Source organism: Rhopilema esculentum, chromosome 12 (assembly GCF_057945365.1).
Source record: "Rhopilema esculentum isolate cy_ngs chromosome 12, ASM5794536v1, whole genome shotgun sequence".
Lineage (NCBI taxonomy): Eukaryota > Metazoa > Cnidaria > Scyphozoa > Rhizostomeae > Rhizostomatidae > Rhopilema > Rhopilema esculentum.
This window is the reverse complement of record NC_142826.1, coordinates 693,992-719,442: the sequence shown is the minus strand read 5'-3', so window position 1 is coordinate 719,442 and position 25,451 is coordinate 693,992. Positions and strand designations below refer to the sequence as shown.

At 37.1% G+C, this 25,451-nt stretch overlaps 2 protein-coding genes across 2 annotated transcripts; one reads left to right on the top strand and one right to left on the bottom strand.

Annotated features, from left to right (window-relative positions):
* Positions 1 to 174: 174 nt before the first annotated feature.
* LOC135681584 (uncharacterized) lies at positions 175 to 25,410 on the top strand. The gene is made up of 15 exons (XM_065196124.2): positions 175 to 290; positions 2,840 to 2,882; positions 3,698 to 3,812; positions 5,814 to 5,854; positions 6,319 to 6,717; positions 6,831 to 6,960; positions 7,669 to 7,966; positions 18,502 to 18,824; positions 21,240 to 21,787; positions 22,189 to 22,309; positions 22,478 to 22,546; positions 22,939 to 23,009; positions 23,433 to 23,539; positions 24,794 to 24,915; positions 25,202 to 25,410. The coding sequence occupies exons 1-15, from the start codon at positions 255 to 257 to the stop codon at positions 25,266 to 25,268; spliced, it is 2,490 nt and encodes an 829-aa protein (XP_065052196.2). The 5' UTR covers positions 175 to 254; the 3' UTR covers positions 25,269 to 25,410.
* On the bottom strand, positions 7,961 to 16,375 carry LOC135681588 (uncharacterized). The gene is made up of 2 exons (XM_089111834.1): positions 16,028 to 16,375; positions 7,961 to 15,394 (listed from the first exon to the last, which is right to left on the bottom strand). Exon 2 carries the CDS (start codon positions 10,069 to 10,071, stop codon positions 9,328 to 9,330), a length of 744 nt encoding a protein of 247 aa, XP_088967960.1. The 5' UTR covers positions 10,072 to 15,394; positions 16,028 to 16,375; the 3' UTR covers positions 7,961 to 9,327.
* Positions 25,411 to 25,451: the final 41 nt, after the last annotated feature.

Here is a 25,451-nt window from a genome sequence, read left to right as displayed (position 1 = left end):
GATTATGCCATGGCTAGAATTCCTTTGTTGATATTTCTTCCTAACAAATGAATGACAACATTAGTGAAAAACAACGAAGAATAGGACAGTTCATTCTGTGTTCCTTAGGGCTCCATCCTAGGATCCTTTTTCTTCAGCCTTTACGTGAATGGCTTCCATGTCAACTGCCATCTAAATGCGCATGCGCAAAGGGAGTATCATCGATGGGCCTATAAACTGTGAAAACTGGTTGCAGCCATCTTCAAGTGATAGAGATGGATCTTGGGAGCGAAATAAGCCATAAATTTAAGGTAGATATGATCTTATGATAGGGATATTGTCATCACTTTATGATTTTTAAGAGCTAACTTTATTAAAGATTTTCACGACAGGTTTGCTAGCTACATTGGTTCTACGAGGTATGTGTGCAGGCTCGGCAGACCTTAAAATTAATATTTCCACACAATTTATGTTGCAAAAGAAAACCTTGCTAAGGTGTAAACATATGCGTCAACGACACAATCATATTCAAGAACTTGTTTTGCCAAATTTCATACCCAGTTACAGTTCACCTCTGAACTTCGCATCAAAATGATATTTTAGAGATGAAACATTTTTCAGATAAATATGTAATTGAGTAGTATATTATGATATGGTATTATAATAGAAATATGAAGGAGGAATGAGCTATTCCTACTAGTAGAAAGGTGATTATTTTTGTAATGTTTGTATCAGAAAAATTTATGTCTCAGCACATGAAAAGCCTTAAGTATTTTTGCAGATGCTCACACATTTTACAGTTTATTTATTTGAAAAATGTGAACTATTTTTTGACAGTACAGAAATTGAAATGGCTTTGAAAAAACAAACATTTCGCAAAGAACTAAGTTTTTTCATCTGACACTCCTCAGAGCATAAAACATCACAATATGGGGGCCAAAAGAACACGATGGAAAATATATACCCAGTTGTGGGTCGAAATGTGCCAATCATAAAAACATAAAGCACAAGACCGGTAAAGTTGACCTATCAATGCCACGTGCCTAAAGAAAAATTACCACTGGAGTTCAAGAGAGAAAACAAACTCCTTCTGTCTACACAATGGTGGCCTTTTTTGTTTGTATGTAGATTGATTCCAAAACTGCTAGATAGAAAGGCAACAAGGCTCTGCAAATTGTCTGAAATATGTCATCATTTTAGAGTTTGGTACAATCTGGTTTGTCTAAAAGGTGTTGTTCAATGGCAGAGGCCCTAGGTGTTGTACTGTGTTTTATGTTGGAAGGAATATGTTGTTTTATCCTATCCCCTGATCTTTGAGTTGTGCATCCTAAGTAATCCATCTGGCATGTAAATTCATAAACAACAGACCTCTTTTGGGTGGGAGGAACACAATCTTTTTGAATGAATGGAAGGGCTCTTCTAGTACTGTAAACAATAGGAGGATTAACAGCAAATGTACATTTTGTGATGGCTTGTTTAATCTGACTTTCAAATCACAAGGAAGTATTACCAATCCAGGGTAGCTTAAGTCAACTGGGCACTTGTGGACCAAACTTTTGGACAGCCGAAAAATTGTGATCTTTTCCCTAGTGTAAGAAGAAATGACATCTTCTGGATGTTGATAAACTACACAGTATAACCAAGGCAATAAATATAGGAAAGAAGAGCATGTCTTTCTTTTCTTTTTTTATTTTTATCTGGTTATTGTTTCTGTTTTTGTTCCTGTTATTAGCTTTCAGTTCAATTTAGTAGACCATGTTAAAATTATTCCTAGTGCTTAGTTAGAAAGGTTTGCTGAAGTCTCTCAAACTATACTGTAAAGTATGTTTTCTGCACATGGCCAAAACAATAAAATTAAACATTGAATTGAACTGATAATGGTGACAGTAGTTCTGGTAGATGTAAACATGAAATGCTCTTGAGAGAAAGTTATTTTAACTTAGTATCAATTTTGCAAGAACATGGACTCTTTTTCTCATCATTCTAGCTTGCTTTTGCAATGCATGAGAAACCAGTTATCAATTGGGTATATTTTTACCATGCTGGCACCAAGGATAATTTTTTAACCCTTGATTGGGTCAGTACCAATTTTACACTGCTAGTGGATTGTTAATGCCAGGTCACAACTTATATTTGTAAAGAGGTGATCTAACATCATATGCTCCTGGTATTGGTAAGACATTTGTGGTGCAAGAGCTGCATGAATAAGGTGCTCTTTATTTTCGTGCAAGGCCAGAAATTAGATTCTTTTGCAAAGTAGAATTTTCAATAATGTTTTTTAAAGCCCTGTACAAAAATAACTTCTCAAGTTTGTTTTTTTCTCTCAGCAATTAATTCTTGCTGCATGATTCGCTTTGTAAATAACAGTCTGTTCTCAATTAAAACTTCTACAAGTAAGAATATGTAAAGGAACAAATACAATAGACCAAACATTCATTTTGTTTGCAAAAATTCAGTATTCTAAAGGCTGCATCACAACAGTAATAATTGATTTGCAAAAAATGAACTTTTTAGGAAGGAGGCATAGTCAAGAAAGCCAGGTTTAAATTAACATAGCAGCTCCTTTTTGTCTGAATATTAGGAGAACTTCATGCATAAATACTTTCTAGTCTCTGGTCCTTTTCAGTTAGTATCTTTGCCATCTTCACAAATCATCCACTTTTTGTTTACCCATGTGTGAAAAGGGACCATATCATGCAAGGAATCACTTGTTCATATGATTGCAAATTTGTTGGGTTTTGATGTAATACTTGTTTTAATACAGTTTCTTGTTAATTCTAAAATACACTTTCTGCATTATATCTAGACAAAAAGCTATCAAATAATGTATTGAAACATTAATTTCTTCAATTTTCTAAAGGCATCAATCAAACGAAAACTGAAAGAATGTGGGACATATATTGGTAAGTTTTTTCATTGATGACATTTTTATTGGCTGTGGCCTTTCTTATTTGTAAATATTTGAAAATATGCATAATATCAAGGTCCTTGAAAAATTATTAGACTTTCAGGATATCCTGTGAGGCAATGGATATAAAAACTGAAAGAAGCTTATAAGGAACCATGAACATCATGGTACATTGCATTAAGAGGGTTGCAGGCGTTGTGGTGCTAGATAAGTTACTTGTCAAATTCAGCAAAATCAATTTAACAAATGGAGAAAAATAAAAATTTTTAAGAATCTTGGTAAACAACCCTTTTAATATAAAAAAGGATCCTTGCTTGCATATGGCAAAACAGTTTTTCAGCTGTTCAGTATTGTTATCTATGTCCATAGATATTTCTCTGTACAGTACTAGAAAACAACACCAAGATGCAAACTATTGAGAAGATTTTTCCATGGTCAAAAGTAATTGAACAGGTTTAGAAACTAAAAAGAATTGAGGCCTTTTTGTGCAAAATGACAGTATCAACAATACATTCGCTATTATTTCACTATTGAAACCTTCAAAATGATACCAACATTAAATTAATTACTTTTGAAATTTACAAAGTTGCTGTCCTTGTGAAACTCATTCTCAACTCATCAAGAAGTAACCACCATGCTCTTTTAAGACTGTCACACACCATTAGGATTGCTGAGCAAAATATCATTTGTGTTGTGTGCAGGGTCTCTGAGAATTTTTCTCACATGTTCAGATTCTCAAATTCTAAATCCCCAAATGTTCCCTTCATCCTCAAATGAATTGTATTCTCAACACATTATTTACCCTTTAAGACGATGAACTTCCAGAGTATATCATGGTGATGATTGCCAACAAAAGGAAGAGTCAACAGATGGTAGATGATTTGTCCCTTTTTCTTGGTGAAGAAACCGATGGTTTTGTGAAATGGTAATTTGACTTTTCTTTGTCTAAACACAAAAGGAAATATTCAGACTTCAGACTTAAATTTTGCAGACATATGACTTTGTGAAGTCATTTAGGCCTGAGAAATGCTTTCTCAAGGGAATTCTAAATGGCTGTATCAGGCCTTGCTCTAAGCAAAATGAAGGTGCTCCATAAAAAGAGCCCCTTAGAAACTCTAGGCGCTCTATTTCGCATCTTTAAATAAAATATCCTTGAGAGCATCCTTCAAGGGCTTTGGAAGATGGAGAGATTCATATCGAAAGCTTTGTAAGAGTGTTAAATAAGAAATTCAATGGTGATACCAAAAAGCACCATAATATGAAACAACAAAACATGCAGCAAACACTATGTTAATACAAATATAGAAATATAGGAAAACGCATGGGTTTAAGTCGAACATTAACTTTGTTTCCTTTTTATGCTATTCTTTCTATAAGAGACACTAGAACATCTACTACTCGCGAAAGCAAATGAAAACTGAAAAGCAATGCGGTAATTTGGACGGAAAGGTGATCGTTGATTTGCACGAGTTATTAAGGAAAAACAGGAAATAATACTTCAACAGAAGATTAACGCTTGCTCGAAAATCAAATAAATCTTCCGGAGATGAGGGTTGATGGCCTGTGACCTTGGTGGTTATTAGAGGGTTATTAGATTAAAAATGGTATCGAAAACCCAACGTTGAATTTGCTGAATTTTTTTCTCAAGGGGTAATTTTACGCAAATCATAATATTGCGGTCTATTGGGAAGATTGTTTATGCTTGATCAAGTTTATTAGACAAAGGCCAAGAAATTATTTTGCTCCGTGGTAATATTGTTTTGACGTTTTGAGGGGCTCTATAAATCGCTCTCCAAGGCTTCTTTTGGGTGCGCTCTAGGCGCGCGCGCTCAATCGAGCGCCTTTCCGGGCAAGGCCTGCTGTATTAATTGTTACTTAGGTAAATAGGTTGCATAGGAAATGTGGCCATTCTCTTGTTTCATATACACAGTTGCATCATACTATAAACTCTTTGCTGGCTTGAAACTCTCCAAGCAAAAGTTAAAAACTTTATAAGATTTGCAAAAGTCTAAAGCCAGCTAGATTTGATGAAGGTAATAAATATTTTGTTGTGTTCAAGTTTTATTGCCCATCAAATGTTTGCTGCTATATGCAGTGTTTGGTTGACAATGCAGGCTTTTCATCACAACTCCCAAAATGCAAGGTGTGGCCTTGGAATAAGGGGGATTTGAATTTAGTCTACTGGATGAGCACATATATCACCACCATTTTGATTGTCCTAGCTCCTGTTGTTTATGAGGAATGGAAAATGTAGACAATACTCACTGTATTGTGCACAAGCCAAAGTTTTGTATGGAACATAACAATTTCTTCCTCTGGCTTGCAAAACTTCAAGATTTATGTAAAATTGACATAAACTGAAAAATTTGAGCAATTTACTTTTTAATAGAAATCCTAAGCTAGATGCCACAATGAAAAATTTATTAATAAAGCTAAAGTCTTTTTCATTAACAAAAAAAGACATCTTTATGAAAATGTTGATATAATGCCACTGTTGCAGTTGCTAACCCTGCCTTATTTTGCATTTCTAAGAAAATTATAAGTGTAATTAAAACGCTTGCATAGATGAAATCCGGACTTTTCCCACTTTAAAAAGGCATATGGTGCTGTTTTTTATTAAAAAGGTATATTTTATCTGAATTACATTAAGATTTTTGCTTCCTTTTAAAATTATAATGGATGTAGTTACAGGGAGATGGTGGAGTTACTGCCACCTTCCCCATCATTCCAGGAAATTGGCTTTTCTACAACATAAAACTCAGCCATGCTCGCTATCTAAATGCCTTACTCAATTAACATCTTCTTTCCCGCAGAGTTCAACCAACAGTCTGAACAGACACCAATTTTCATTTACATGTGAACTGATATTTTCAGCTACTTGGTCTTTTCAGCTACTTGGTCTCATGTTGTTTTAATCTTGTTGTAGGCTATTTCAGACACTTGGAAAGTTACAAAGTGCTGCTCAAGGTGATTATTTGTTGTTATCATAACAACTTTGTGTTCAACGCTTTTGTAACCAGCAACATGTTCAGCTGTTGTAATCTAGAATGGCAGCCTTTTGCTCATCTTAGTTTTGTCAGAGTGCATGCTACTGGAAAATTCATAGGCATTCGTTGTTTTTTTATCAAAATTGTTGATACACAAGATTTAGAAGATCTCAAGATCAGCAAATGTTTCGTACTTTGAATTTACAGCATAGGAGCCAGTTTTGTTGTCTTGATTTAATTATTCCTTTGCGTAATAGGAAAACATAACTGGTTTATGATATCTCCATGATGCATTGGTTCTCGGGAGGTTTGAATTCCTTTGCATCGCAATCTCCTGTGTGCTATGGTCGTTTTACATCACTGCCAATCAAAAAAGAGAATTTTTAATTTTTGTGAATTAGTTGTGTTGTGAGACTTTTGTTTTTTATCTTGCATGCAACGCAGATGCTATAGAAGATGATCATATTAAAGAATCAGAAAAAAGAGAAAGCTGCGAGGCGGAACCAGACGACGGCATTGAGAACACGGCCCAGGTAGATCAAACAGGCAAAGAAGTGAAAGAAAATATAAACGAAGGGGAAAAACCAAGCATTGATAGAAAAGAGAAATCAAGAAAGGATAAAAGCAGGGAAGATAATGATGCGAAAAGAAAAGAAGCAGAAAAAGAAAAAAATGATGAAAGTAATGAAATAGAGACAAAAAGTGACAATAAAGTTATGGCAGAAAAAATTCATGAAGATACACGATCTGAAGTGAGAAAGAGGAGACAGGATTTCGTTTTGTCAAGAAAAACTAGTGAATCAGTCACTGGCAAAAAGGATAGAAATGAGGAAAACAAAAAGGGTAAGTAGAATTAGGATTTTAAAGATAGTATTTGTTGTTTATGGGTTTTTCTTATTTCTTGTTTTTCTCCAAGAAATCATTTTTTGAATATTTTACGGTAATCTTTCTTCCAGATTCTACCAAGAAACGAAGATTGTCTTCTTCAAAAACTGAAGCGATTGACAAAATTGCTGCAGAAAAGGATAATTCTGATCATGGTCATGCAGAATCTTTGCAGAGTGCGGTGGCAATGCAAAAAATAAGGTAATCTTTCAGATGCTCGAAATGAGGAAACTAAACATCATTGTCTGAGTGTTTTTATTGAAGTTTAACTATTGAAATTTTATAGTTGGATATTAACAAACTTATCTATGCTTTTTATAGCTTATCACCGCTTATTGATATCAAGCGATCTTCTGTCCATTTTAGCAGCCACCTTTGTCCCTCGTCAGTACATTTGCCATTTGTGAAAGAGTCTCTTTATCTCTCGTCGAATGATTGTTGAGTCGTTGCTCTGTATCTTCGTACTACTCTCTTTGCCTACTCAGTTATTTCGATCGCTTTTTTCTGTTATGAAGCGTTTTTGTTTTTGTTCTTCTACTTCACTTTTATGCCTTCCATTTTTGGTGCGGATAGTTAAATAGTGCTACTTCGTATATATTCATAGTGTTTCAAATGATCTTTCTTCTTCAGCCGTATTTCGAATCCAGTTAAAATACTTCAAAGTTTTCTGCTCTTCGTTCTGACTTTTAATGTGTTGCGGAATTTACATGTCGGAATATAAATTTTGCGACCTGGGCATTGACACGTTTTGAATAGTGAAATGCCCTGAATGGAATCCACTGCTAAATACCTGTCTTTTGGCCTCAATGTCCATTCTGCTAGGGGCTTGTATGTTGCCAAGCTTTGCTTTTCGGCTGCCAAGAAGCAATTATTTTGTGTCATGTAACCGTTCATTTGTCTGACACACAGGCCTAGCCTCCCACGCTCCCGTCAAGCAACTGGGTTGCTTGTTAAGAAAGCAATTAAAGAAGCGAACCAGTCAGTTACAGTGAAACCTCGGAAACAGTCAGCCAGTGAAGGTCAGCTTGAGGTTGCGGCATCAAGTGCAGAAAATAAAGTGGAGCGAAGGGTGCACCTAAAGCGAGGAAGAAGTAACGTTAGTGAAAGTGAACCCTTAGAAGAAAAGGAGGAAGATGTCGAAGCTGACTTTGAAAACGAAGAATCTGTTGGAAAAAAGAAAAAGACTGGTGAACCTGACAAACACCAGGTAATCCTTTTTATCATTAATGTATCAATGCAAATTTCCCTTGCAGTGACCTACGTGTTTTAGCCAGTACGGCATTACAATTTTATTCAAAGTGACGGTATTATAATTTTTGTGTGCATTGATGGCCTATATGCGTCGTTTAAATGATTACGAAACAAAAGTTGATCAATGATAGACCCTTGAGGAACAGCTGTGCACACGTAGCATAAATTGAAAATGCTTTTGAATAGCTGATGATGATTGAATAGATGGTTATGTTAGATGACATTCAGAGCCCAGAAAACATGGTTGTCACACAAACAGCCACCGAAGGGAAGGTCAATCGGAAAAAAAGAAAATCAAGTATTACGCCCAAGCCCCGTTTGATTTTTAAAGGAAGGTTTTCAGAGCTCAAGGGTATCGTGGAGAGGATAGATTGACGTTGTTCTAGACCGTAAAAAATAAATTTAGCGATTGATCGAGACTACTAAGCTGCAATTCCTTTACAATCCAAGCTTAGTCGTTGCAAAGCAAGTGGAGCAAATACGCAGATTGGCGATGTGTTTATCTCTTTTTTCTGTAAAATGAGGGTTCAGGTTTGGTCTATGAAAAGTATTGCAAGAATATACGAAGTTTTTCAAGCGGCTAATCATTTTTTTCTGCCATCATTAACCTAAACTTTACTTCAACATAATCCTAAGCCTTTTGCGAACATAAATTATCGATTACTTAGCACAGTATTTCTCAAGCACTGCCTGCCCGAAGCGAACAGCGAGGCCCAGAGCTGCCTTTAGCAAGCTCTGCCTGTCATGTCTGAATCTAAATAAACTTCGATCAACAAATGAGCTACAAACGCTTTTTTCAGGCCCCCTGAGCTGAGCAGTTAGCATCATGATTTGATCTTCGCCGAAAATTTGATTCGAGTCTGTAGGTCCTTCATTGTGTCTCTCGTGGTATCTCCAAGGGTTACACTCGGTGTATGTTAATGTATCTGTCAAGCCTTCTAACTTACTAACGGACAAATATGCATTACATGCTTAATTGTACAGAACAGAAGGATTGTAAGTTGCGACTCCAAGTTTCAGGCTGACATAATGGTCTTTAATACTCATATGATAATGCCTATTGTCTGAATGAACGGGAACTAAAAATCACAATACAAATACATGAGATTTTTATGCAATTGTTACTACCTGGTCACCGATGGTAGTTTTATGACTCTGAGAAGCTATGCTTATCAAGCAGTGTATGGGCCCTTTCTCTGGATATGACCGCACCTCGTCATTCTCCTCTCGATACGACCGCACCTCGTCATTCTCTTCTCGATTTGACCGCACCTGGTCATTCTCTTCTCGATATGACCGCACCTCATCATTCTCCTCTCAATATGACCGCACCTCGTCATTCTCCTCTCGATATGACCGCACCTCGTCATTCTCCTCTCGATATGATCGCACCTCGTCATTCTCTTCTCGATTTGACCGCCACCTGGTCATTCTCTTCTCGATATGACCGCACCTCGTCATTCTCCTCTCGATATGACCGCACCTCGTCATTCTCCTCTCGATATGACCGCACCTCTTCATTCTCCTCTCGATATGACCGCACCTCGTCATTCTTCTCTCGATATGACCGCACCTCATCATTCTTCTCTCGATATGACCGCACCTCGTCATTCTCCTCTCGATATGACCGCACCTCGTCATTCTCCTCTCGATTTGATCGCACCTCGTCATTCTCTTCTCGATTTGACCGCACCTGGTCATTCTCTTCTCGATATGACCGCACCTCATCATTCTCCTCTCGATATGACCGCACCTCGTCATTCTCCTCTTGATATGACCGCACCTCATCATTCTCCTCTCGATATGATCGCACCTCGTCATTCTCCTTTCAATATGACCGCACCTCGTCATTCTCCTCTCGATATGACCGCACCTCGTCATTCTTCTCTCGATATGACCGCACCTGTTCATTCTCCTCTCGATATGACCGCACCTCATCATTCTACTCTCGATATGACCGCACCTCGTCATTCTCCTCTCGATATGACCGCACCTCGTCATTCCTACGCCTGGACTAACAGAGCTGGCAACTCTACTCACCCTAAATGAACGTTTTGACATGCCAGGGACTCAAACCCAAGATCCTTAGATCAATATTCAGCGACCTTATCTGTCAAAGGAAGTTTTCGAATATTTTCCTAGAGTTCTCTATGAATGCGTATTCTTACGAAAAAGCGAATACTTAGGTCTGGAAAAGCTGTGGCTCACATGGAAGAATGAAATGAATGAAAACCAAAATAGTCTTGTAGCAAAGTTTACGGGGCTTAACGATAAGCAGTATAACAATTAAATGCCTGAAACGACTAGGAGCGATTCGATAGAATGACAGTGCGAGCGACTTCTGAAATATTGAATAACTGATCCGAATGAACCCCTCAGCACAGCTTCGAACATACTTAATAACCGGACGGCTTTCATCATAGTTGTCATTTATGCTAACCACTTTTTTTGGTTTCAAACAAACTTTTGTATAGATTTTTATTTTTGAAAGGATCGTAGTATTGAGCATGCTTGGACCAATAAAATGCTAGAATGGCGGTGTTGGCTACGTCACTATAACGACATCGACAATGTCCGAAAGTGGGAATTACGTTGAAGCCATTGTAACAACAGATCCTATAAAAGCCTGGTTTTATGAACATCGTGGATTCAACGTGGATTCAACGGGGGGTTAATCTGTGTGAATGCGTTCAACTAAGACGCCTTTTACTATTTGCTTAGATTTGCAGTGGATGATTTTCTTTTGAATAGCAGAGATAATTTTGCTTAATTTTCCTGTATATTTGCAATTACAAAACCTTAACTCGTAGAGTTGCTTCGTCACCGGGCGATTCTTTGTCACGTAAGAAGATTAATAAGCAAGAGTTTTACGTCAAGAACAGCTAGCTGGGTCTTTTTAAAATTCCGTTAATTATATTTCACAGGCGCCATTTTCAATATGAATCATAGCCACTAATAAAATCCAATTGACTGCCTTTAAATGAATTTCTCATTACCGCCATTATCACTTACAATTAATGAGACTAAATTTTTATTCATGGATAGCCATCTCCTCATCCACTGAACAGTATTCTGATATTATTTAGTTTTAGCTTTCATAAGTGGAGAAGTTTGACACTATCATCCTTTGTTTTGCCAAATCCTGCGTTCTGCTAAGTTAGGTTTTTCTGCTGCCATTCTAGTATGAATTGAATAGTAAAGGCGCTGACAGTGATCTTTGCGAAACTCCTAATTGTCTTCCTCTCTGTGGTAGCCCTTTTCCGAGTCACCATGATCAGCCTCTTGAAACTGCTTTTTCTATTAATTTCCATCCCCTGCACTAGCTGGTGTCAGGCATTGTTTCTTCAGTTCTTTCCTGGCATGCCCCCTTACTTCTTTGTACGCCCCCTCCCCCGTCCTTTTTCTGTTCTCCCAACCTGTTTCACGTCTTGCTTCTTGGGTTTCGAGGGAAATTTTAAAACATTTTAAGTACTACCTGGATCAAGGCGCCTCCCACAGCGTAGACCATTTCGCTTTTTATACTGGAAATACTTCCATTGTTTTTTACTATTGCTTGTTGCTGTTGCTTTCCGTGCACTTTCCGTTATTTTTTTGTTTTAGCCATACGCTCTTAGCTGAAACTATTGTGACATAAAGTTGACAAAATGATTCTTTTTATTTTTTTGGTATTGCCTGGCTGTTTGCCAGAGCCACTTTGTTGGCGTGGCTGGTTACATTTTTACCAGGAACGTTCTCTGTAACGACGTGTCCTTTTGTTATGGGTTTCAACTGTTTGCAATTTTTGAAATTTGGAGGTTCTAAGTGGCAACAGAAGATGTAATTTGTCTTTGTTCGCTTCCATGCAGTTATTTTCAAACCATTGAAATAAAAAGCAAGCATCTCTTTCAAGTGATTCCAATGTTATCTCAAGATCGGATCCACTTGAAAATATAATGGTATCATGTAGTTTCTGATGCAATGTAGTATCCGACGTAGGTCCTGATCGTGCCTATGGAGGTGTTCCTGGGGTTTCTTTCATATAGATGATAATTTGGGTTTAAACTGCAAGTATCGTTCAGCTTTCTAATTTTACTCACAACCATTTATGTTATACCTGTATTTGGTGTTGTTCATTCTCGTCGCATTGCGGTGTGTCTTATTTGGTACATTTATGTTAACCTTGGCCTTGCCTGCCTCGTAAAGATTTTTGGTGTGTTTTCTTTTATTATAACGATCTTATATCCACTCGGTACTATTATTATTTTAGTGATTTCGCTTGCTTGGAAAAAAAAGGAAATTAGCAGAAACGTTAAATGTGAACGACCCCACTTTCAGCTAAACCTTCCCTTCTATCCGCCCAATAGAGCTGACTTAAAATTTTTAAGGAAATATTCACCGTTAATAGATTCAGTATTATCAGAGCTTCCGAGGTTTTAGCCCGTCCTCCGCTCGCGGACTGTGAATGTAGTTTGTTCTTTGTAGGTCTATAAAAGACGACTTCCAGATTGTCGGACATTGTTCTCTAATCCATGCGCCTTTCGTTATGCTATCAAAAAATATTTAGAAGAATATAAGGCATCATTCTTTACTTTAAAGATAAAAAAGATTTTCAAGAACTTTTAATCGAAGGAATATATAAAAACATGCAATTTCTTTACTTTCAAGATTTAAGAAACCTCCTCGTAGCTAATAGGGATACACCTTACTTGTCAAAGTGTAATAAGCGGTGCATTCGTGTGGTAGACATATCGAGCCTCGATTCGGTGAGTAGGCGATAAAGAGTTCAAGATCTTGATTCAACCAATGAGGTAAAAAATTGGATTCAACGTTGAAGAGTTCCGTGATTCAACGTTGAAGAGCTCGTCATCTTATTGTCAACACGAACAACGCCTCAGCTACTTTTCAATGGTTTTCTTTCGTTTGGTATATCCCTTGGTCAAGGGACACAATAGGAAGAATATTGGAAGAACAATTCTATTCAATTGGACATATGTTATTTTCATTGTAGAATTACGAATATTACGTCAGCGAATATTTTGAATGTAAATTTGATTAATTCGCCCATGCAACGAAATGAAAGAAAACTAACGGAATTGTCTAATTACCCTACTATCATTACAGTTAGCTTCAAAACAAGTAACAGATTAAGTGAGTTACACGAGGCCAGTTGGGCTAAAAAAGCTACGTTGTTGTTGCCACGTCAGAAAGTCAACTTCTTTTGATTAAAGCAATCTTTGGTATTCGTTTATGTTGTGTATTTCTGGATTTGGAAAGTCTTTTAAGTACATAGAAGGATCTAAATTTTCTTTGAACCATTGTACACATCAAAAGCTTCAAAAAATTTTTAATGGCATTGTTATAGAAATCGTTTAGCTGCAAATCCTCATTTTAAGCTTGTTAGGGTGGATATTTGGCGGATTTTTGGCCTCTGTTACGTCCTTTAGCTTAATGCCTTCAGAATTCAATGTGATTTATTCTGTTTAACTGATGAGGGAGGACCTAACTCTGTCTTCTGTCTTTGCATAAAAAGAAGGTATTTCATATAATGCACCGTGGCTCAATTTCCAAGAAAGCATTCGCAAATCGTTTTGGTATTCTAAATGGGGGATGATATCCAGTTTGCATGAATACAAATATCTTCAAAATTAAGTGGTCTTTTCTAAATAAACAATAAGTGAAGCAGATATAAACTCCATATTTGTTTATGGTATCTTAAAAAACGTTGAAAGAATATTGCACAGAGTTGTCGAGCTGAAGCACTGAAATGCTAACAGTGTGTCAAAAAGGAATTTTTTCTCTGTAGAATGCATAAATTACCAACAGGCCTGCCATCTGCTTTGGAAAATGGACCCGAATTAAAACCTTTCGCGTTGAAAATTGTGCAGTTTTTTACGCTGGAATATGTGTGCGTTTCTTACAAAATAAGCAATTTGACATAAATCACGCTTTTTAAATGTGTATTTCCTGTAAATCTAACGTCCTTCTTTATAAACATCCATATATTATTAATTTTGCGCCTGTGAGTACGTTTGGTATATGAAAATACCTTACCGGTAAAAAGAGGTCGGTTGAAATGACTATAACCTAATTTGATCGTTATTTTTTACGGACTGAACTTTTTATCTGACATTATTTTAATCGATTATATCTTACAATACTTTGTATTTTATTAATGTAATTACGTCTTATATGTATTTGGATATAATATATGATCTGGTTTTTTGGCAGTCTAGAACAGTAATCATGCCCAACATTGCCTGGTAATAGACTAGGCAGAAGTGCATTTTCATTGAAAGAAAGTCACAATTTAAACAAGCTGTAGTACAAAATCGTTATTTATGCACCTTGAAGCTGCTAAAACGAGCTTTTTCTAAAACATTTCTACTACTATGAATAAGTTTGTACTCAACTTGGTCATTAAAAACAGTGATATGTTTGATCATTTTACAGTTTGGTTTGATGAAATTAATACATTTTATTAGTACTGATTTTCGCCAAGGAAAGTGTGTGCTGATCATATAACACATAAAGACTCAACTCTAGATTGTTCAAAACGTGCCACTAAATCTGTCACTCTTTGTACCTCTAAATGCAGATGACCTCTGCGCCCCATCCCGTGCCAGCTTCATTTTCAGTTCGCTCAACTGGGATTCCGAATTCATCTTCCTGATAACTCGGCGTTCTGTGCCTTTCGTAGGGTGTGTTGTATCTTCACTCTTATTTGATCCATGAATATTGCAAAGAGTCTCATTTCCTGGGGTCCTACCTAGCTGCAGTAAATTACCGTTTCCTATATTTCTGCCCCGTTGCAGCAAACGGCTCTGCCCTGGTCTTCTACTCTCTGGATACATATGTTGCTGGGAAGAGTGAAAGCTACTGTTACTTACTTGTTCCATCACCTCGTTTCTCCACCTTTCAACTTTGTATACGGAATTTTTTATGAATGGAGTTGGACGCCGATGAGTTACGAGTGATTGCCTTTTGCCTAGTTGGGGCAACTGTAATGGCTCTTTGATGTGCTCGCATTTCGGTCTTTTGCACGTACCAGCTGTTTCTCTGGCTTCCATGCTAGGCGTTTCATAACTGTTTTCAGACAATAAAGGTTGTGGTAGCTCTGAACCCCTCATTTGATTCTTTTACGAACTGCTTTAGGTTTGCTTGCCTTCTGCTATGGTGTAGGTCATAAATTTCTGTCTACTTCTCTCTTCATTCAAAATTTTTCTGTTTAATTCTCTTCTTTAAGAGAAAGTTTAAATAATCATCTACAAACGCGCTATGTGCACTAGTAAAGGGTTTCTTGGAATTCCTTCTCTGTCTTTAAAGTTTCTTTAATGCTTTTATCCTTTCTTTCTTCTGTCTTTAAATTTTCTAAATTTCCTTTTTCTTTCTTCTATCTTTAGAGATTCTATGAAATAGAAAAAGAACTTTTTACCCTGGATGAATGGAAACCATTTTTATAGCATTTTATGACCTTAGTACACTCTATGGATTTTACATTTCCTAAGTTCTTGAATTTTTAGATTATTGTTTATTTCACCTCATGTATGAGGCAAAAAAATTATCAATAATGATTGTTTTTTTTGTTTAAAAATATTTACTGCTACCAAGGTAATTATTTGAATAAATCAATGACAACAATAGTTCACTAATTGGGAAATGCAAGGCGGAGAGGAGCATGGCCGTGAAATGACTCTTTCTGCTTTCGTTAAGGATTTGGTTTCAGTTATAACTGGTATTTTTAGTGCTCAAATGGTGAGAGTAGGGCAAACAATTGAGACAGTTTGTCTGTGGCCTTTGAAAGCAGTAGTGGCAAAAACTCAGCTAAAACTTTCTTATAAAAAGGCATTAGTGTAGACAAAATGTGTATCTAGTATGTTATTGTATCTAGTATGTTATAAGCATTGATTTCAATATGAAACAATAATGAAATCTTATCAATAATCATTACTCGGGAAGAAGTATTTTATTGGTAAAAGTTCAAAGCCTATTCTGAAAGATGTTTACACACAACTAATAGAATTGTATTTAAACTCCATACCTTATTTTTCGGAAGCCCGTTCTCTGTTTTACGTCACCAGAGTGATTCTGCCGTCTGATGTGCTTCTGAACGGGTATCTGATCGTAGTGGTATGATGTTACACGACGCAGTTTGATTCAAAACGAATTATAATCCACTCAGATCTCTTTATTGAATTGATCTGATTAAGCGGCAGTGTTTCGAAGGGAATGACCTTACTTCGAAGCGGTGTCTCATAAAAATCTCGAGTTTTTTCGTTTAGGATTTTCTGTTCAGAAATTCATTTTATATTTCTGAAAAGCAACGGTCGCGTGTCGGGGACTTTTTCTTTGTTTTTAAATTTATCCATCCTCAGGTTATCCATTTTTAAACTTTTCATTTCTTTTTTTAATATGGTAACAAATAAAATCGTTTTTCTTCTTCAATAGGTATCCAAGATTTTCGTTTTTTTTCGAGACAGAAATATATTTTTCTGTTGTACTAGAATGTCTCTAAATCGACAACTAGAAACGATGTTCGCAAAGAGTTGTTGCACTATGTTTACGCTGCATAAATTGGCGATATCGACCCCGATTACCACCGCAGTGCCGATCTGCTCAGCTCATGCGGCCTACGGATTGCGGTTCGGCACAACAGGTGTCTTGCGTCTTTCAGTGTAAATTGGCAACGGTTTACATCTTTAAGGATATGGATGTGTAACTCTGAAAATATGTAATCAATAGAGAAGGTTTCAAATAACGCAACAGCTTGTTCTGTGAGACAGAGTGAGAACCATAAAAAACTTGTTATGCAGCTACTTCTAATTGGCTGTTTGTGTCACTGCGCGTTTTGCCGTTGTGGCCGCGTCTTTGCGCTTTATTTCATTATAGATTGAGGATTTTGGCTAATATTTGCACGGTTTTGCCGCTTTTGGACCCAGAAAAGGATCATAACCAGTTTGTGCTTAGACCTACAGCCCCCCCCCCCCTCCCGGACTTTTTCGCACTGTACCTAAAGCCGTATAAAAATGCCTTGCTCTTGGTTTTTAGCATGTTCAGCCTCCCTAAACTAGTTTTTTGACAATTACTGCACCACCGTGAATGATATTGATCGCGAGTAGGGCCCCGAACCGTTTCAGGGCTCGTCTCCACGGGATCGGGCAGCCACGTTTAGTTGTCTCGATTTCATCCAACACTGATATTTAATGCAAAACAGTTTGCTGTAGTATCATTTATTTAGTGTGCATGTCAGAAATTTTGTAACCGTTTCGCTCTATGAGCAGTTATCTTGTGCCGCTGTGCTTACATTGTCTGATTTGTCCATCGAAACCAAAAGATTCCGCATTCTATCTCATTTCGCAACTAGCACGGCAGTGCCAGTTTGTGCTTTGTTTTGGGAAATCGCATTTGATGGCAACATACAAAGATGTTATTTCAACCGACAAATGTAATGCAGCTTATTTGAGCGGCCTCGTTTCAAAGAAACCATTCAAGGAATCACCAGGTCTAGCGGAAACATTACTGACCGGCATGCATTGCGAACATTTCAGAAAAACCAACATGATTTTACAAGAAAACGTTTTTATACATTATTGTTAAAAATGACTAATTATTGTGTCGTCGGTCTTCAAAAACATTTACATCTTATATGAATAATATAATAAGAATTACTGAATAACAACCGTCTATCTTCTGAACAAAATGATTTTCTTTTTCTTTTCCACCCCATCCAGCAGTCCATTCCCACCCCATCCAGAAGCCCATTCCCACCCCATCCAGCAGCCCATTCCCACCCCATCCAGCAGCCCATTCCCACCCCATCCAGCAGCCCATTCCCACCCCACCCAGCAGTCCATTCCCGCCCCATCCAGCAGTCCATTCCCACCCCCATCCAGCAGCCCATTCCCACACCCACCCAGCAGCCCATTCCCACCCCACCCAGCAGTCCATTCCCACCCCATCCAGCAGTCCATTCCCACCCCATCCAGAAGCCCATTCCCACCCCATCCAGCAGCCCATTCCCACCCCATCCAGCAGCCCATTCCCACCCCATCCAGCAGCCCATTCCCACCCCCATCCAGCAGCCCATTCCCACCCCCATCCAGCAGCCCATTCCCACCCCATCCAGCAGCCCATTCCCACCCCATCCAGCAGCCCATTCCCACCCCCATCCAGCAGCCCATTCCCACCCCCACCCAGCAGCCCATTCCCACCCCATCCAGCACTCCATCCCCCCACCCCAATTAATTCAAGAACTAGAACGTTTCTGTTTTCATTCTTACAAAACTAGACATTTGCAATCCTAAGAAATACAGGACCGGCGTGAGAACGTATTGACAAAAAAGTATTCTTCGGTTGGAAAGTGGTAGTCTGTCCTTTTAAAAATTACTAATTATAAGTAAAGTGATCGTTAGATTGTTCTGGTTTAGTCAGCGCCAATAGTTCTATGAAAGGTGCGTGTGATATTCTCGTCGTTGTTAGGCCAGCACTTTCAAGAATTTTAATATTTTTCTACAGGAAGATGGAATCGAAGTAGAAGTTGTCGAAAATGAGTTTCTTGAAGAGGAGAAAGAGCCAAAATTGAAATTCAAAAAGAGGATTGTAATTGCAAATAGAGGATCCGAGGATGAAGATGACAACGGCGATAAGATAGTTGAAGCAGAAACGAACAAAGAACAGGAAAAAGAGAATTGTCTTGGTCAATCGGAAGGTTCGTTGAATTCTGAAAATGTTAAAGAAGATGTCAAATGTGATGATGACCACAGGAGAGAAAAATTGGATTTGGAAACAAAGCGAGAAAGAAGGAAAAAGAGACATAGAAGGGACAGGTCCACTCACAGGTGAGATTATTTTGTCTCGTTCACTTGATCAACGTTCTCTCTATAGCCATCTATAGGCCTGCTCGGTCCTGCTTCCACCTTAAAGATAATGTAGGCGATCTAGAAATTACGAACCAATGGGGTATGGGCATTTACATACTTTGAAGTGTTAACAATTGATCACATGACAGTTTCGCATCCTTGTTGTGCCATTAGGTATAACGCTTGATCTTTATTAGATTATTTTGTTTTTTTCAAATCTTCACGGTATGGATGGAAAACGGTATACGGTACAAGCATGCGACTCAAGAACGGTACGCTTACCGTGCTGCTTTCCGTTTTTGAAAGTTGAAATCAAGGCAACTTTTTTCCACGGAATTCGTACCGTTTGATTTTTCAACCAATCATGTTCGAGGCATTGCTTGCATAACTTCAGCAACAAGCTGTGCTTTGAACTGAATCACAGTAATTCTGAAATACTTGAATTAGTATTACCTATCATCGGTGGAAGCAGGCAGAATTGCAGAGCCCCCCTTGTTAATACCAATAAAGAAACCCTTTTCTACTTTTTACTATCCTTTTTGAGAAATTTTTCGAGAAGGCCCCTCTTGTGTTTTTCATAGCAACAATTGTAATTTCATAGTTCTCTGGGTGGAACTCTCCTTTTCGCTTTTTTCTTTTAACTTGATTCACCCATATGCTCTTCTCGCATTTCTTTCTCTTTTAACTTTACAATCTTCTTTCAAAGGAAAAAGCATCATAAAATTGTTTAGCATAAACATGCCTTCTTTCCCCTTCCTCGGGCAGGTATCTCGGTACGAAATGGAAATGGGAAAGAAGCCAAGTGGAAATTGATGGGTGTAAACTCCCCGAACCGTTTACCGTTTATCGTTTTCCGCTTTCCGTGCATACCGTGAAGTGGAAATCCAACTGAAATGCTCTCTCTGATCATCCTCGTTATAGCGATCATGGCGGCATGGTCGTCGTAATTCCAAACTTTAATTTCGTGATATCGAAAAGGTGTTGGTTGCTCCTAATCGGATTTTTTTTAAAAGGGTAGGTTTCGGGTTGTTTTAATTACTTAAAGCCTGTTAGAGGGATTAAAACAGCTTCTTTATCAAGCCAATCCTTCAAATCTGTTTCCATGGTTAGAAAAGTAGTTTTTGAATGCATCTAGTCTTTCTTCATTTCTGTCAACTTACAAAAAAGGTCTCGCTGAATGCTGGCAACGTTTGTGAAAAATTCTCTTCGTAGCAAAAAATGTTTGATAAAAAAACAATAGCATTGATCTTACACGTCATATTTTAGCAGTATCTAGAATTCCTTGTAGGTATGAAATTCCCACTGAAGACAAAACTTCAAAGCTTTTTCTATTAACTTGGTGTGTTGCAAATGTAATTGACGGTTGCCATGGCCCCTCCTGCAAAGCGATTCTTATGAACTGACTGGGTTACCGTGCCTGAATAATTAGAATTGAAGTGAAATTGATTAATGAAATGAACGGTATCCTTTTTTTCAAGGAAAGAAAGTAAGATTTTGTGTGAAGAATTATCCACTCAAAATTAGCCCGATGGACATTGTCACCCTACGACATGGGCTTTTTGGCCTATTGTTTAAGGTTTAAACCAATAATATAAGGTTGACTCTTGAACAAGTGTTTATAATGGAATTACAGGCTGGATTACTAAATAAGTTATTTATAGGCACAGCTCGTAAATACGCGTCGACAATCAAGGTAGGTTTCAAGATAGTTTCGAACACGCGCATCTCGAAAAAATGTATTCCCCTATATTCATTTCCCTCACTTTGTATGCCAACATTACCTCTTTCAGCACGTATCCTGTTTTATAACGCAATGTTTTCATTGACATATTGACATCTGTTACCTTGGCACAAGCTAACTTCTTACTGGCGTACCATTCTACGGTATAAAAAATGATCACAATTTGTTACTTGCTAAAACTACTCTCATCGAATACGCACCAACTGAGTAACGGTTTCAAGTCGGTCTTAAAGAGTTTCAGACACGCTTCGAAACTATACCAGCAATCATGACTCTGACTGGGGCTTTTTTTGTCGCCGCTCGATATTGTGAGCAGGACACAAACATGAGGGGTATGTGTTTCAAATGGTAGCCCTGATATGAAGAACAGCAAAGGAATTTGAAAACGAGTTTCTTCGATGCTGTTTGGCCGTGCCTTGTCGTTGCAGTCTTTTTTGTGGCATTCAATGATACAAAATATCAAAGTTTTTACTTTTCAACTGAAAATTTCAACTGAGCACATGAGACCATGTCTATTCGACTGACTGTTGATTACAAAGCTTGTTCGAATGACTCGAGAGTTGTTTTGTCCAGTTGTAGAAAAATGTTGTCGTAGATCTTTGCTTCAAATTTTTGTTAATTGAAAAATGACCTATACTTTTGTTTTTATTCAGCAAAGAAAGAAGAAGAGGCAGTCCAAAGTTTGTAGTTACATTACATGGAGCACTTGACAGTCGTATAAAAGCGCAGAGGAAGAGAAAGCACTATTTATCGAAAGACGACTATGATCACCCAATGTTTGTTGATTTGCACCCGAAGGAGCCTCTTGAGATTTTGGAGTCGGCACAAAAAGAAATCGAAAAAATGGCACATCAGCTTGACTTGATGCAAAATATTGCACCAACTAATATGAATGACCCTTTTAATACTTTATTGCCAGGACCAACAACTTTGCCAGCTTTGTCTAGTGTTTTAACATCGGTGACGAGACCTATTTTCCAAGAAGCCTTGCCTGTCTTGCCGGGTAATAACGGACTTATGTTAAGCAGTGTTAACCCAACTCAACAGGTTTTTACAGGGGTACTTCCATTACAGACACCAGTGATGATGGTTCCAAAACCACAAGAAGAACCCGTTTTTGCAGGAAATAAGCAATTAGGGAGAGAAATAGTTATTCCCTTGCATGATGAAAAAGATGAACTTATGTATGAAGATGATGAAGGTTTGTCTCTAAACTTTTTATGTTGTTTCCACAAAATCAAACCTACCTTGTTAAAATGGTTGGTTTATGCCACTGGCAGTTAGGACCTTGCAACCAAAGGCTCTTTCCCTAACTCCCTCAATCATACAAATATCTTCTGTGCTCCAATTCTGAGAAATCGCAGTTTCAGAACGTTGTTTTATACTCTTGCCATCTGCAAAGATGAAGGAGAGCCTTTTTTATCACACTGCTTCTTCACCTCATGATTGTTCCGGAGTATATTAAATTTTCAGCAATGATTTAGGACAGGTATCCAAATCACATGTACAGCTCTACCTATACCGCATTAAGCTCTTTCTAACAGACAGGTGAACAGTGATTTTCATAAACTGCTTTGTAACTAACAATATTCTGTTTTGCAGGTGATGACAATAACAGCCCCACTGAAGAAGAGCAACCTGAAACAATTCTAGAGCGCTGTAAATTTTGGCCTAATTGTAAAAATGCTTCATGTTTATACGTTCACCCATCGAAACCGTGCAGGTGAGAGACGACGATCTTTTGCCACAACTCAGTGTCTTACTTAAACAGCTTTTACAATACTGCTAGCTACAGTAAGAAGAATTTCGTAATCGTAAAATTTCCCAAACTTTGTTAGATTTCTGTGACATGAAACATTTAATTGTTATATTCTTTCTTCTTTGTATTCAGAACGTTTCCGAATTGCAATTTTAAAGAAAAATGTATTTTTGTTCATCCGATGTGCAAGTTTGATGGCAGGTCAGTAATTTTGTGCTTTCCTGTGGATGAGCTATTTTCAAATATTTGCAAATATAAGGAGGAACAAGAAATATGACCTGATTCATCATAAAGACATGTCTACTTTCCATACACGTGATCGCCGCTGAAGTATTACGTTTTGTCATTACCTGAAAATATTAGCTACAGAAACTACAAGTCTTGGTTTAAGAGTTATGATCATACCTGCGACTGGAAAAAAACATAACAGAAACAAAAATAATCGAGATATTTCACCAAACTTTAAGGATTGGTTTCCGATGCATTTTAGGAAAGATATGGCAATTTTTACTTTATATTTTCCATGTTTTGATTATTAGTCTTCTGTTTTTTAGATATTTCTTTCAAATTATTAGCAAGTTTTCCTTTTTTAGGTGCTCCAACTCATCTTGTCCGTACAACCATTCATTAAAATCAAGTCCCTTTCTACAATATCCTTCTAAAGGTTAGTGATTTTTAAACCGGAGATTGCAACAAAAAAAAGCAAAACGGGTCGAAATATATTTCATGCAGAGTAGTAACGTTTGTGTGCAGCCGTCTAATTAGGCCGAATAAGCATTTTCCTTGATCTTAAGACAATTTAGTGGTGATGGACGTATTCATTGCAATTATTGATTGGCTTATTTTTTCTTAGTTTATTAAAAGGTTTTGTTTGTGTTAATTCATTATAAGTAATTTTGTTTATTGTTTATCATTTGATATATTTTCATTGTATCATAATTTTTCAGCAGGGCCTATTTCGTTGTCCACTGTAGATGTCATTTTTGTAGATCACTGAGTTTAACCATTGTAGATGTCATTTTTGTAGATCACTGAGTTTAACCTTTGCTTTTCCACATTATTTCTATGAGATTTTTCTTGCTTTCAGCGTTTGGACGAGAAGCGGCAATTGATTCCAAGCCTCCGAAACCCATTTGTAAATTTGTCCCGAATTGCACAAGAAGCAATTGTCCTTTTCGTCATCCTATTTCAAAGGTAAGAAATTTTAATGTTGAGATTTCTTCAATTTGGTTTAGTTTTTCCTTTGGTTGGTCTTTTCACTATAACGGGGTAATTTCTTAGAAATTCATCCAGATTTTTTTAGATTTTAACCTATTCTCTAGAAGCATTTTGAATTTAAGCCATGTCAACACAGTTGAACAATAACCTAAATTTGGCTTACAATCTCTGTACGTTTACAATCTCTGTACTGTTACGATCAAATGCTCTGTACGTTTTGTTTAAAACTGGATGTGATCATCTTCTTTACACGTTTATCGTGATCTTGCACCTTTGTATAAAATCCTAGCTGACGGCATCTTTAATATAGAATTCGAGTTTTTGGTGAAAGCTTTAATGTTGAATCCAATATGCTACCAGATATGTACCCTCGAAAGAGATGTTTTCCCCTCCAAAGTTGCATACCTGTTTCAAAAATTTTATCAATAGCTCCTATTGTTCAGTCAAATTTGTATATGTATGTAGTTTTGAAATATGTATATATAGGTATTTCAACTAGTCTTACAAGAACTACATTGAAGCCAATTTTCCTGATGGTCTTTTGCTTTTTCATAGAACTCTGAATTCTATGCAATAATTTTATTTATACCGTATTTCTATTGAACGCCCCATCCAAAATTTGGATTTTTTAATAAACGCCGCGACGTTCTTTAGAGGAAATATGGTTTCTACCAATATGAAATACATTTATTTGTTTTTCGGCTTTTGTATAAAAGGCTTTTGAGAAAAACCTTAAAAAGGCTTGGTGTATTAGCTATGATACCTTGGATTCAGGAGAACCACCGTCTTGTTGTGCGTAATCGCTTTTGGAAGTGTATCGTTATTCTTGTTTACCGGAATTTCTTGAATACAAACCAAGGCTTCTGTTTTCTTTCTTGTCAAAAATGCAACTTCTATTCAAAGGGAGTTTCTATATTTCTCAGAAGCATTTCATTCACAAAAGTTCGAATATTTGAATATTGCTCACACTTATTTGAAAATTTAAATGAAAAATCGAATTGGTATGGAATTATGTGTGGCTATGAAAAACCAATCTTGTGTTTTTATTATCGTAGTCTTTTATTGGTGATGTGACAATGTCTTTTTGTATTGCCAGCCCTAAATCAGCAACACAGCATACCTGAAATGCGTATGAAGAAACCTATATATTTTGGGCCTATACGACTTCGTGCTTGTTTTGTTCATAACAATATTGCAATGGTGATGATACAATGATCTGTTTTTATTCAGCCATGCCGCTATGGCTCTGGTTGCAAAAGGATAAACTGTCCATTTCATCATGAGACTAGACCTGCCAAAAAAGAAGATTTGAAATGGAGTAGTACTGCTCGTTCGACAGAAAAGCACATAAGGTACTTCATTTAAGCACTTGTATCTTATTGCCAGATCTACAAGCTGCTTTCTGTCAAACCTTGCCCGTATTTTACATTGATTACGTTGATTCGCTGACTGCGATGATTATTTAAATTCTTTAAGTATTTTTTGTATGGTTGCAATTTTTTTCAGTTTTTTTATTTATCTATTTCTTTATTCTTTTCGTTTAAATAGGAATATACATTAGAATATTATTTTCATGTGATTGTTATTGCCAATTGTGAGTTTCATTTGGTTATTTTGATACATTCTTTTTTATTGCAGCGACAGAATATTTGCTGCAGGTGATGGAGATGTTACCGAAGCACCAGTTTCGCTCACCGCTCAATAAGACGATAAGTTTGCTTTAGACTTAGAACATTTTTTGCATGATTTTATATCACTATCCGTTCTTATTAGAGTGCATGCTTTAATGATCTGTTGTTAGACCCTTTTCTTGCGAAGGAACCAATTGATATTATTGTTGAAACATAGCATGTTGCGATTTCTCCGTAAAGTGTTTGTCTGTTTTGCT

Excerpts from the sequence above, each read along its gene's own strand:
- LOC135681584 (XM_065196124.2), top strand. The coding sequence starts at position 255 with ATGGATCTTGGGAGCGAAATAAGCCATAAATTTAAG. Across the intron at positions 3,813-5,813 it reads ACCGATGGTTTTGTGAAATG|GCTATTTCAGACACTTGGAA; the intron begins GTAATTTGACTT and ends ATCTTGTTGTAG. Across the intron at positions 7,967-18,501 it reads GTGAACCTGACAAACACCAG|GAAGATGGAATCGAAGTAGA; the intron begins GTAATCCTTTTT and ends ATTTTTCTACAG.
- LOC135681588 (XM_089111834.1), bottom strand. The coding sequence starts at position 10,071 with ATGTCAAAACGTTCATTTAGGGTGAGTAGAGTTGCCAGCTCTGTTAGT.